We start from the raw sequence: 14,623 nt of genomic DNA, 5'->3' as shown, positions 1-14,623 counted from the left end.
CTCTCACAGGGCTCCAGGAACCTGATGTCATTTGGAAGCACTTTGATTTAAAGCCTCTGTTCGAGCCTGTGAAGGAGCGTTTTGTTTTGTTGCTGGTATGTAGAGAGCTCCACGCTGCAGTGGACACCACTCTGGACCTGGAGAAAATGAGTTTGGGAAATGGGACTCACACTTGTACACACCGGCCTTGTTGCATTCTGGTCCACACAATGACAGTTAATCTTCATAAAGTTTGAATGGTAACCATGGGTCTGTAAACTGACAATGGCTCTCCGGGATTTCCAATACTGATGCTGCATCAAAAACTCTGAAAGCATGGGTACTGGATTAGCACCCAAGCAATTTCCAAATTATTGTTGAAGACGGCAATGGTGGTTTGAGGGAAAACCACAGTCTGTGGTGGCGTAAAGCTTAACAACTGCATCCAAAACATATCAGGCATTGTGGCCTTTGAACAGCTCGGTACAACCCCCTATACAGAGCTTCCTAATCAGCAACTTTCCCAGCATTCAAACTTTGGCGCTGTGACAAAACACTGTTGCCCTTCATATCAAACTTGCCATTATGCAAGTTACCCCATTAACATGCGGACTGACTCTAGTAGGTGGCGTGAGTAAAAGAGGCAGGTCAACACATCATCTGTGGTGCTTGCAGTTTAATCATTGGTTGATTTTCCCAGCTGTATTGTTGAAGATGTGGGCACACTGTGGGGTTGGTGTGAGATGAATGTCCTGTAGATTATAAATTTAGCTTTTTCTTAGTGATTTTTCTGTTAAAATTGGAACCTACTATAGATTCCATACAAAGATCCCAAATGTCTAATCAAATATAATGTGATGCAGCTCTACTATCTAGTCCTGCAATATGGCACATGATCAGATATATGAAAGATAAACAAAGTAATACAATAAAATATGACGTTAATGTGGTCATCACTGATTTTGATTTACAATAATCATTGCAACCAAACAAAACATGTGCGATATGAAGTTGCAATTGTGAGTTATAGGCCAAAGTTGCAAATGTTGGATTATGAATTTGCAATTATGAGATATAAAGTCACAATTTTGAAATATGAAGTCATAATTGTGAGCTATGAAGTAGCAAATGTGAGATATGAAGTCACAATTGTGAAGTATAAAGTAGCTAATATAGAATATGTATTGTGAGATATAAAGTCTTAAATGTTAAATATGAAGTTGCAAATGTTAAAAATGAAGTCGCAATTGTGAGATATGAAGTTGCAATTGTGAGATATAAAGTCTTAATTGTGAGATATTAAGTCACAAATGCAAGATATGAAGTTGCAGCTGTAAGATATTAAGCCACCACTGTGAGTCACTGTGAGTCACAAATATGAGAAATAACTTCGCAAATGTGATCTATTTAGTCGCAATTGTGAGATATGAAGTCACAAATGTGAGATATAAAGTCACAAATGAGATATGAATTCGCAAATGTGATATATGAAGTTGCAATTGTAATAAGTCACAAATGTGAGATATAATGTAAAAATTGTGAGATATGAAATCGCAAATGTGAGATATAAAATCAAAATTGTGAGCTATAAAGACGCAATTATGAGATATAAAGTCGCAAATGCGAGATGAAGTTGCAATTGTCAGATAAAGTTGTAAATGTATGTACACTATATTGCCAAAAGTATTGGGTCACCCCCTTCTAATGAACATGTTTGACTACTTTAACATTAAGATTTGTACTCATAGAAATTACTAAAGCATATAATGATATTCTAGGGAATTGTGTGCTTCTAATTTTATAGCAACAGTTTGGACAGGACCCTTTTCTATTCTAACATGACAGTGCCTCTGTGTATAAGGCACGGTTCAAAAAAACATGATTGATTCAGTCAGTGTGGAAGAACTTGACTAGTCTGCAGAAAGCCAAGTCCTAATCCCAGCTGAACACCTCTGGTGTGACTTTACATGCAGACCTTGAGCCAAAAACTCATCACCAAACACCAACAATGCTGCTCCATGGATGTAAATGCAGTTTTAGCAGGCCCCCATGAAACATGCAGTTTTACAACTGAAGAACAGACTCTGCATAAATTAAAGATAATCCTTGGTAAATTATGTTAATGTATTCGCATGGTCTCTGCATGCGTAACATGGCTAGTATATTACTAGTTTTGGGACGACCCAATTTTTTGTATCAAGTTGAACTGTAAACCACATATGCCCCTTTAATTGAATGTAAGTCACCAAAAGGCGCACGATATTGAAAATAAAAGCACTTCCTATTCCATATAGCTACTATGTCGTCATCGAAGATGTGAAAGTTACATTATCTGATCTTTCTCCACAGTTTTTTTGTGTGATGCTGATCTTGGTTTGTTTGATCAGTGTCTGTTTAAACAGTCTGAGCTCGTTGTGCCTAATGAGTTGTGCTTCTTATTTAATTGAGCCAAGTTTCCTCAACAGCCTTCAGAGATAACCTACTTCTGAAGAGTGTTTGGCCTGCTGTTGCAAGCCATGGTAACTTTGCTGAACATGCTGCAAATAGCATATTTATTTGCCAAATAAAATAGCTAAATTCACAATCAGGATAGCAAGATATAAAAGCGGAATTCTGACTTTTTTCTTGCAATTCCATGTTTACCTCTCACAATTCATCTTGCAAGTGTAACTTTTTTCTCATAATTCTGAGTTTTTCTCAAAATTCTGACTTTTTTTCTCAGAATTGCGAGTTTTTATCTGTACTTTTTCCTCACCCTAGCCTAGTTTTGAGTCAACATGACTCACTCTTTGCTTTTAAATCAAATGTTCTGAACTAACCCTGTTCATACAAATGAATCAAGGAACATTCTGATCCATAAGGAGTAGATAATATATCTCATTCAAGCAGTTACACCTCTCTTTCTCAAAAACAAATATTTACCAGACCTTTTGAAATGCGATAATCGCATTTCTCATAATCTCCTTGCATTGGAATGTATCTTAAATGCTGTGCAAGAGTATTTCTTTGAGGATTGTTTTCAAATCAAGACAAGAATGTGTGCATCCTCGGGGGTGCATGTGCATAAAAAGGTGCAAATATGCATATAACATCTTGTTTTCAGGGTCACTGATGATGCTTTAGCTACTCTTTTAGTTAACCAATATTCCCTCATGTTAAGAGGTCACTGATATTGGCATGGGTATTGCATATAACACCTTGGTCTTTTGTGGTTGTTGCTTTAAGCATTTATTTCACAAAATAAATCATACCTACACTCTAAATGCTGGGTTAAATACAACCCAGTGCTGGGTAAATATTGGACAGAACACATGCAGGGTTGTTTTCAACCAACAATTGGGTTAAATGTTTAACCCAATCTTCTGGGCAGTAACCCAACCGCTGGGTCAAAACAACCCAATCGCTGGTTCGTCCATATTTTACCCAGAGCTGGGTTGTATTTAACCCAGCATTTTTTAGAGTGTATTTATGCATGAAGGCCAGTTATTTCCTAATTCGTCATTTAAAGGTAAAAATGAAACATATAACACAACAACACACACGTTGTGTTTCCATGATTTATGCACTCTAAAAAATGCTTTGTTTTTTTTTTTTTAACCAAAATGCTGGGTTCAGCGCGTTGGGGCATTTTATTGGGTTGTTTTTAATATTTTTAGATTTTCTGATTTTCTGGAAAGTTGCTGGGTCATTTTTAATGCTAGGTTATGTTTCTCTACACGCTGGGTTGAGCTTGTCTTGAAACAACCAGCTGCTGAGTTACTGTGCCACCGCCGCCGATTTAGGGCATTTGTATGCATTTTATTTCATTTATAAAGTCTTTACGGTGCTGTAAATTGTATTATTTTACGCAAGGCAACATAAGGAGGAGATGTCAGTCAGCTGCGTCAGCAACGGTCATGAACGCCTTTTGCCTTGCATAACATAAATGGATTTTAGTTATAATACTGAGTTTAATTTAATTTGATGTTAAAATATGTTCTCTAATCTCAGTACTGTTTGTTTATGGCAGGTTCTGGAGTCAGTCACGGCATCTTTCAGCTACGAGTGAAAGTCGAGGCCGCAGCCTAAAGTTCGCAGTTCCCCCGGCGAACAGCAGCCCTTCACCGGCTCAGATTTCAGCGACTCACCGGCTCGAGAATTGCACTATTTAGGTAAAAAGCGATTACAGAGAACGGTTGAATACACTTAAATTAAAATGCTACTTTTAAATGTAACATTTGTTAAATATGACTGTAACAACTAGCTATATAGGCTACTGTATTCACCCATATAAATTAAAAATTTCTTGTATTTTGTCCATGTGTTCTTGCTTAATATAAATAATTAATTTAAAATATTTTTTGTACTGTAGAGAATGGGAAATTTCAATAATATATTGGCCGTTGAACAAAAAATGTTCTCATATTTCATTTCACATATCTTTCACCTTACACCACTTGTCTGTTCCCACTGCGTTCAAAATCAGATGTGAGGATCGCGGAGTAAGAGCAGAGAGGGGACGCGGTTTTTTGAAAGTTGGAGCGTTCTTCAGGAATGGAAATGGAAAACCCGGAGTGGAGCTTGAAACCTCTGTCTCTCCTCTCCGCTCCAGAGAAAGCTTCCAGACCAGTGAAATTCATTTGGAACAAATTTCATTGATAGAGAAGAAATAGCCATACGAACTAACTGGCCAAGTTTTGCCTGAAATGTAAGTTACTCAACATTAGTAGGTTATTTATTGAGTTGTAGATAATATATTAATAATAATTTATTGATATTATTTTTAAGTAGGCACTTTTATTGTAGGCCTAGTATCTTATATTAAAGGTGTGATCATTTTATGATATGAAACTGTGGTTACAATCATCAATGAAAGTAATAATGCATTACTGTGTGTATTATAATGCAGTAAGAAGTTCTCATAAGATTAATAATTATTAAATGCATAATTAAGTGCTACCATTTTAACATCCACGTGGTTATAACCTAATGCATTATAGTCTGTGGTTAGAATTATTTCCGAAAAAACTGTCTATTTATATATTGCACATTTAAGATGCGTTATATATACAGAGAGTATTACCCAACTTTTTTGTGTGTGTGGTGGTCTGTGGGCGGCGCGCGCACTTCCAGCCGAACTCACGGTGCGCGAAGCGATGCGCTTCATCCGGACGCGCGCTCATCCATGCAGCGGAGAGCGAAGTGGATCTGACCGCTAAAGGGGGTATCTCCTCCCGTTACCCAACCAATGTGATACCTTCCGACTCTTCGGGAGAGGTGTTCCTCTGTCTTCTCGATTGTCTTCACCTTGTTTACGCTTAACAGCAATATTTCTTCGCATTCAGAGAATAATGGAAGCGCTTGCGACGAGATGTGCACTATTTCTTGCGCAGATCGCACTCTTCAGTAATACAGGTATGCAAAGCAGAAATCTCTACTTCACTTTATCTGTTTTGAATAAATACTTCATTATTGTGCTTATAAATGAGTGTAGTGTGTTATAATGCTGTTATTGTAATGCTGTACAGATGCGTAAAGTGCTGGATGTTATGGTTTACACACCAAGCGTATTTCTATTGAACTTGGGGTTTAAACTTTAAACATGATGCATTTCTAGCTAAACGTGATGTATGCCGAAAGTTTCAAGTGGTTCTTTCCTAATGAGTCGCATCGTGGCAATTCAAATAGGCCTATTTATTTATTTTTGTCTGCCGTTGTATTGTATTGACAGGCAATACTGAACAAGAGAGTATGAAACATCGTTTAAACGGAGAGTCTGCCGGAGCATATGCTTTGTAGTTATATAAAGCCTCTAAATTCACAATCATCAGTTCAATTAATGGATTTTTCTGCACTGTAAAATATTTCAACCCATTAAAATTGGGAACTTTAATTTCTTTATAATTTTGTGATGCCAAATTCACAACGCTGCTAAGTTCATTCACAGTTTCTGTCGCTTTAAATGTAATTACTGATGAACAAAATCAAGTTGAAATTCAAAAATCAATAGCATTAAATAGAAATAACAGGAATTATTAACAAAAACAGTGCAATAAAATAACGATTTAAATATGTTAGTGTGGTCTACCTTCACCCAAGTAAATGGACGTTACATAGGAAAAATTAATAAATTAATAAAAACTTTAACATTAAAAAACAAAAAAAATTTTGCAGTCTGTTTGAGCTCCATTATTATGTTGGCAGCTTTTAGTTTATGTATTTTTTACACTGGGAAATCAATTAAGTTATTTTGTAGGCTTATGAGGGAGGGCCTTACATTCTAGAATGAGGATTATGACTCAGATCTCTGTCATCTCATTTTTGCTGTAGTATTATATGTATATTAATATGTATGTAGTGCACTGTACAAAGTGAATTTTGCAGTTGTTGCCTCAAAGGTGCACTCAGTAATTTTTGCAATTTAAGGTTTTGCACATAAAGGAAAGTATACTTGCAAATACTTACTGTTAAGTGACATTTAGTCACATTAGCTGACAGGAATCATATCGGTCTTCAAGAAAAAGCTGTTTTATTTTACATGGAGTGGGTTCCTCTTTATGGGCACTGTCATGTTGAGATCACATGACCAATGGTGTAATGCAAATGGCTTAGTTACTACTACTAATAACCACTAATAACTACTAATATACTAATCAATGCAGCTAACACCTGGAACAGGTGAAAATTTGTTGGATTGAATCCAAGAATGTCTATTATAAGGAGGAAAATAATAAATAAAAGAAAAACATAAACAGATTCAATGCAAAGCAGCAACAGAAGTAAACTTCATTCATCCAGACCAATAAGTGTCAGTTTAGTCTAAAACCACTGACAATACTGGAACCAATAAGAACACAATAACTTCACTTCTAAGGTATATCTACCTTATCTTACCTTTAAAATGACTTCTTGGTCTAAACTGTTAAAGAAAAATGAAATAGAGAAAAAAGTTTAAGCCTGTAACAAAAATGTGGCTATTGCTGTTTGTAGTTTAGTTTGTTATACAGTGCAAGTACCCTATGTGAAAAAAGCGTAACTTGGCTCAAAGTTAACATATGCCACTATTGTTCAAATTGTCCCCGTGCCCAGTTCAGTAGAAAGTGACAAATGCTATACAAACCCAGACTTCAATCCTAGGCTCATTATTTTGTCTGCTATCTGTTACGAAGTGCCAAGGAGCGACTGATATGCCTGGATTAATCTTTTGGATGCCGTCTGAGACAAAGCCTTTAAGAGCTGGCCAAAGCCATTTTACTTAGGACTTGGAAAAGCCCTTTTGTAAGTCAGCTAGTGAACCGGGATAGTAAGTCAGTACCTGCTAAAAAAAAAAAAAAAAAGCGCTCAGCTGCTCCTTCATCCCTTACTACTTTTCTTCTTTTCAGTTTGGTGTTCTAAATGATGCCGTGATGAAATGTGTGGCACAAAGGAAGGGCTGAATCTTTAGGACGCGAGCTAGTGAATGAAATCTCTCTCTCACCATCTGTCTTCCCAAGTGTTGTACTATAGCTAACAAGTTTTTTCCCTTCTACACTTTTTTGGCACTGCTCTGTTTTTCCACTGAGAAAGTCCCTGTGTTGTTTGTCGGGTCTTGGGTTTGTGACAGATGGTAGTTGCGGACTGTAAAGCTGTCAGTCCGGGGTTCACGTAGCCCCTCCCCTGCCACATGCCTCATGTGTGTCCACCTGTGAGGGACGTGTGGCAGTGTGTGTCTCTACATGCTCCAATTAGTTGTGTGTCCAAGCAGAACTACCATTTTAGGCTTAAAGGTGAAGTGTGCCATTTTTTCAATGTTAAAATACACGTCTCTTCCAGAGTGAAACAGGAGATGTAGCTAATGGGGAAAAGAACTTAACTTGATACATCAGGATTTGATTGGTTTGTGAAAAGTGGGAGCTACAGACTGAATGCAAGTTTGGTAACTAAATAGCTGTTTGACTACATTATCCAATAGCCTATGTGGCCTCAGTGATGTCAGCAGAAAAGGAAAGTTGTTTCATTCACCTTTTTTGTGCCATTTCTGACAGATTGGGAGTTTGCACATTTGCAAAGGGGATATTCAGTGATTTTTTTTTTCAACAGGTTATATCATCACACCAGTAGGTGGCGACAATTTTTGTGTAAGTCACTGAATCATTCATTCCAATGATTTGTTCAAAAACACTGATTTATTCTGAAAACAAAACATGATTTATGAGTGAGTCACAAAATTATTCACTCAACCATTTTGTTCGAAAAACACGGAATTATTCATGAAAGAAACAAGTGACTCGATTTATGAGTGAGTCACATAATCATTCACTTAACTGATTCATTCAAAAACACTGATTCGTTCAGGAAGGAAACAAGTGGCACTCTTAATTTGTGAGTCACTGAATCATTCACTCATCCAGTTTGTTCAAAAACAACGAATCCTTCAGGAACGAAACAAGTGAATTGATTTATTAGTGAGTCACAAAACATTCAGCTTTTCCAGGGTTTTCCAGCTGATTCATTCAAAAACACTGATTCGTTCAGGAAAAAAACTATTGATTGTCTTCACAAGTGAGTCACAGAATCATTCACTCAACCGAGTCATTCAAAACACTGGTTCATTTAGGAAATCAAACAAGTGACTGGCTGAATTTAGAAAAGCGTACTAGTGTACTTTCTTACTATTTTATCATAGTAAGATATGGTATAAATAGAGTAGTACATAAATCTTCATTCAGAAACTGTTTTTAAGATTAAGTCATTGAATTATCCAGTCAAACAATTCATTCAAGATCACTGACTTATTCAAGAGTCATTGAATCAGTTACCCATTTATTCAAAACACTAATTCGTTTAGGAAATGAGACTAATAACTGGCAGAATTTGTAATGTAATTCAACTACTGTTTTTATAAATGAGACATTCAATTATTCAGTCAACCTCTTTGTTCAAGAGCACTAATTTTTTTCCTGAATTTTTGAGTGATTTATTGAATCATTTACCAATTTGTTCAAAACAACTATTCATTCATTGGCTTCATTGGTTTTCATTATTGGAGCAAAAACAGACAAAATAACTATCCATATTTTTTCCTGAAATGTAAATCATTCACTATTAACTTGATAGAACTGTATAAAATTTTTATCTCACCTGCAGTCATGCTATTGTTATGGATATTTCTTTAACTGATGTAATCTTTGTGTTTGCTTAGTGTTAAAGCATCTGTTTGTGACCAGCACTTTTTTGTCTGTGTTTTTCTTTCTTTTTTGCTCTTTGGTGGGGGAACTTGGGGTAGCTTGGCATCCAGACCCCCTGTACGAATCTGCTTGTGAAAACGGGAGCAGATTTCCCCTCGACGGCAGCGGGGGCATTTGATGAACAGATTATTCGGTATTAAGCTCAAGCACATTCACTCAGGCATGCGGAGGGGATGCACTGAGCCTCCGAGTCCTGTCTTTTCTCTCCTTCCCAAGACAGTGGAGGGGCCGAGCCTGAATGGACCGGGGCGGTGGATGGGATGGTGGCGAGGGGGGCTTCAGTGGTGAGCCAAATCTCTGCACCATTCTGTCCATGGCCTTGGGCCAGTCCCGCTTAGTGAATTATGCTGTCAGCTGCTCGATTTGTTTGTGCCTGGCTGGCAAGAGGCGGCCGGTGCTCGTGGACATGCAACAAAGTAGGGTGTCTGGACTGGAAGGGGGATCTTATTGTATGTGGCATGTGAGTGTGACATTCAGGAGGGCCCCTGATTTGTCCCAGTGGTGGTGCTCCCATGTCACAAAGGATGGATGAGCGAGTTGGGGTACTTTTGTGCGTCTGTGTGGGAGAGAGGAGTGAACTTGAACTGAGTGTCAGAGGCTTTCCTCTTTGAGTTTTTTTTTATTGCGAACACCTATGAGAGCACTGCTGGGTGTATTTATAGAGTTATAAAAGTTCATTTACTTAACTTCATGTTTTTCCAAACATGTATGGCTTGCTTTCTTATGTGGAATGCAAAAGATGATGTTTTGAAGGATGTTTCAACTGTTTTTGTCCATATAGTTAAAGTAATTCATTCTATAGCCAAAAAAACATATTTTTTGGCGAATCCGATCCATTACATTCAGATACATTTAGATAGTCTAAAATAGCAAAAAAACAAAACCAAAAACAAAAAAGTAGTTTTTAGAAACAGATCCAAACCCTGTCCATATGTAGTTAGATTTATTTAAAATCTGCATACATTTTTTTTATTTTTGGACCTTTGCAAAAGTATTGCATTTCTCTGAGAAACCTTGCATTTGCTTGCAAAACTTTTAGTGTTTGTTTGCAAAAATGTTGCAGTATAGTTTTTTCCTCTCACCTCATATTTCCATCACAAATTTCTTGCAAGCAAATGGAAAACGTTTTCAGGATAGTGCATAAGTTTTGCAAGCCAATTCAAAGTTTTTCTGGGGCGATGTAAAAGTTTTGTGAGAAAATGCAAAATACATAATAACATAATAAGACAAGACAAAAACCACTTAAAAACTCTAATTTAATTTCCAGTCTATCATATGCCATTTCATCTCTTCAGATTTTCCTTTATCTTTAAATCCATTGAAAGTCTGTCTCTCTCACTCTGTGTCCCTTGGGAATCTCAGCATCTTCATCTCAGTGCGTATAGATTGACAGGCTCTGCTGGGGCCCCAATGGCTCTCTGCCGGTTGGGTCAGCATCCCTGACTTGCCACTTAATTAATGACAGCAGACTAGGGTTTGCTGTCATGCTACTGAAAGAGCTGCTCCCGTCTGCAATTGGAGAAAACAAGAGCAGGTCTGTTGAGTGCTAGTTTAAGATGCTTTGAGATCCCTTCCTGTTCTTTTCCAGGCTAGAGGTGTGTGGTCTAGATCTCTGCTCTCATTCAATAGACCTTGGAGTGGATGCTGAATACAAATCAAAGTAAAGTTTAGACACTATGATATAGTCGCTTGGTCTCTGATACTGTGAGTATTAAGTCTGAGGTCACCGTGAGCACCCAAAGAGAGGACAATCAAAGCTGCTTGTGTTTTCTTCTTAAATCACTTGTGTTCTTTAAGTAGTTTCAATTCTGTTTGTATAGAATGGCAGCAGGTCGAAGATTAATAATTGATAGTATGTATAGGAATACAAAAGGTTGTATTGTATACTCTCCTTAGGGGCATGAGTTACTCTATACCTTACACAGTCTCTTCTGACAAGTTTAGGAGGTGTGCCTTATCTATCTATCTATCTGTCTGTCTGTCTGTCTGTCTGTCATCGAACAACAAATTTTTATAAAAATTATACAGTTTTTGTCATATTTTATTCCTGATTTGAAAAGTCATTAAAATGTAATATCAGCAAACCGTTACAGAGATTTCATTCTTTCCCCTTTAAAGATAGCTGTATTGTATGTGAAAATGGTGCTTGGGGAGTTATGAATTTGGCTGTTGAGTGAACTGACTTGTTGTAAAGGGACTTTGGTAAAATACAGTAAGTCCGGTTAAAAAGACATTTACTTCATCAAGATTTGAACTTGGGTTGCCAAAACACAACTATGCTGGATGTCGGAGCGCTGCCCACAAGTCTGTCGACTCTGATGAAAGGGTCGGCTTTCAAAGGTTAATTGCAATCTGAACTGATCACAAGACAATCTATACACTGTTGAGGCCTGAATGGACATGTTGACTTTTATACTAGCAGGCTAGTTTTGGTCATATAAACAGACTGTTCCGATCACATAAACACTGAAGGTCTCCTCTTCTACATGCAGATGACACAGATCCACATCGGGGTAAGGAGGAGACAGCTGGTGGATGAGCTGTGGGTGGTTTGCTGATCTCCCCCAGATTGGGCTCAAATGGGACAAAGACCAGGGCAAAAGCTTATCTCACAATCAAGGCTCTTATAAGATTTACAAGCGTATTTGACAGTGCTAAGTTACTTTCCTCTTATGATGTCCTCTGAGGCCTGCAATTGTAGATAAATTATCATCATTTGACCTTATGTGAAACATGATCATCATTTGACCTTATGTTGTTTCTTAATTATGCAAATGTTAAAGGAACATTCTATTTTATCATTTTGCAAATATTATAGGAACATTAATGTTCTCAGAAAATTCTGAAACAAGTAGTAACATTTAAAAAATGTTAGACTAACATCCAACTAAAATGTTTTTTGGGGAAAAAAAGTTTCCTATTAGTCAGATAGACTCCATAGACGCCTATTAGAGTTGAGATTTTAAATGAAAATGTTTCAGTGTCACTCAAGGACACTGCAGCGGTTGACAGTCCTCTGGATACTCTCAGAGTCTTCCCCCATCTGAGAATCCATGCCCTTTTCAATTAGGATACCACTCCAAATAGCTACTCGCATGGGTCCTCCAGGCCATCAAAGAAATAATAGGAGATCTTCAGTCTCTTAATTAGGGCTGATTCTCGTTTATCCAGTTCACCCCGCCTGCACCATATGTCCCGGGGAAAACCGCTGTGGCCCGATGCAGGTGAAAGAACAATTACAAATTCCTCCCCCTTTTTCATTCAACCTGTAGTAATGCTTTTTGAATATGTACTAGGCTGAGTGGGTAATCTCTGGCTTTGAATGAGAGGAGGAGACACATCGGAGAGCCTCTCACACTTCTTGGAACTCCCATTGCTCCAGCCAATTAGCTAAGATTCATCATATTAAACTGCTTTATCACTTGCTACACAAGATATTCTCATACAGGCTTCAAAGAGTATTTGATGCTCTTTGGTTCATATTATGAAATATTCTATAGCACTGCTTCTTGACAGGTGTTGTGACCCAAAAATGGATTTCAGGGCTGTTCTGATTGGATGAAAAATAATATTCCAGGTAAAAAAAATATTTAAGAAATATTTATGGAAATTGAGAAGTGTGACTAAAAGCTAAAACTTTTCTAAAAGTCCAAACCTTTATGCTCTTATTGATGTCTATTTATGAGAATTAATAATTTCCCTGTTTGTGGTTTTGGCTCTTAGTGAGTGCTGGTGGGCCCTAGATTAAATGTATTTTTGTCTAGGCTGGCTCATGCCAAATAAGAGACTCCTTATGTTCCTCATGAAGCCTCTGAGCATGTGGAAATCTGGCTGCAATGATTCGTCTCAGATGTACAGTGCTCTTTCTTCATTGAGAGAATGGTTCTGTATACAAGATGTGCATCTGTGTTGATCATTTCTCAGGATGTTGTTCTTGCTTAGATGTTTTTTTACTGGCATTTTCTTGACAGCTTCTCAGAACATGTCCTGTCCTTGATGAACCCGGTCGCCATCAGTCTTATCGGGTACACAGCAGGGTTGATGCTGGAATGCACCAGAGCAAGATTACAGTGCAATTAAAAGCAAATCCTCTACCCACACACACTTCACCGGCATCACATCTCACACTCCAACAGAGATTCTGTTTATCCTACACACATTCACACACACCTATAAGCTTAATCTGTTCACTCTGGCAACAAACTGTTTGCTCACTGTGTTTGCTTGCTGGCTGCGTATTGCTATCGATTTCCATTCAGCCTGTTCAGTAAAATACTCTTCTATAGAATATTTTATATTAGGAGTAATTATTACATGGCTAGAAATCTAAATGGTTGCATGCTATTCCTAAATAGACAAAAACTGACATTGTCTTGACACATTTTCTGTTATCTCACAGGAAATTGAAGCTAAATTTATCAAGGAGAGTTTAATAGCGAGCCTTTAGCATAATTCTATCCCTCTTCATCAATGCCTGATTATAATGTAGCGTTATCATGATAGCTTGTTTAGCATGCTAACAGCTTAGCATGGCATATGTTGATTAAAATTTGTATGAGCTTTTCATGTTAGCTTGTTAAACAAAGGCTAACTGAACATACAAATAAATGGCCAACTTTACGTGCTAATCTTAGCTATGTGCTGTTGCTTACATATATATATACTGTAGATGACTTCAAAGCTTATTGCCACAGATTAAAAGCTTAGAAACAGTAGTTTTGATATTATTGGATATTTAATAAAAAAGATAGTGGTATATGGGTGCATCGTTCTTTGTTGGTTTTGTTAATTAATGAACAACATTATTGAAGTATTTTCAATAAGCTTGGCTGATACTGATAACTATAGCAATTTTATACTGTATATATGTATGTTTTGTACTAAGTGCAAGTAGTCACTGCCTTTTTTTTCCGTGATCCTGTCAGCAGGATTTTAACAGAATCACCTCTTGGTCTTTGATTTCTTGTTGACCTTATGTTGACCAGGGTTAATCTTGAGTGCTGCTCTCTTCTGTCTCATCTTTCGAGATGACTGTTATGTGGTTGTACACCTTTAATTTCACTAATGACAGCTGAGGTTTGAAGTGTCTTCTTCTGGCACATGTCTTCAAGGAGTGGTTGTCTTCTCTAGTTCCTAATGCATTAGAGTGGTAAGGAACAAAGGGTCACCTTCCTTACATTACCCTCTTGTTACCTTTCTGTATTGTCTTGGTTTCTGTTCCTCTTTAAAGTCCTCATGTCAGTCCTTTCATATCCTTTTGCTGGTTCTTATGGAACCTAAAAATCTTGAGCCAAGATGCTTTGCCTGTTTTTTTTTATTTTTTCCATAATTTACTCACCTGCATGTTATTACAAACCTATTATTATTCTTTCTATATGGAAGAACCTTGGGGTCTGAACAACATGAGAGCCCTTTGACAATTATTGTAGGCACTGAGC

The 14,623-nt window shown here is 37.4% G+C and overlaps 1 protein-coding gene across 1 annotated transcript in view; it reads left to right on the top strand.

Moving 5' to 3' along the window:
* The first annotated feature begins 5,093 nt into the window (after positions 1 to 5,093).
* Positions 5,094 to 14,623, top strand: part of LOC306868136 (receptor-type tyrosine-protein phosphatase zeta-like) — a 53,246-nt gene continuing 43,716 nt past the window's right edge. The window contains exon 1 of the mRNA XM_079414178.1: positions 5,094 to 5,373. Within this exon, the coding sequence (XP_079270304.1) occupies positions 5,310 to 5,373 (64 nt within the window). The 5' untranslated portion in view covers positions 5,094 to 5,309. The remainder of the gene's footprint in view (positions 5,374 to 14,623) is intronic.

This window comes from Barbus barbus (assembly GCF_936440315.1).
Source record: "Barbus barbus genome assembly, chromosome: 50".
In the NCBI taxonomy this organism is placed as follows: Eukaryota; Metazoa; Chordata; class Actinopteri; order Cypriniformes; family Cyprinidae; genus Barbus; species Barbus barbus.
Note: the sequence above shows the minus strand (reverse complement) of the source record. Positions and strands in the feature narration are given on the sequence as shown.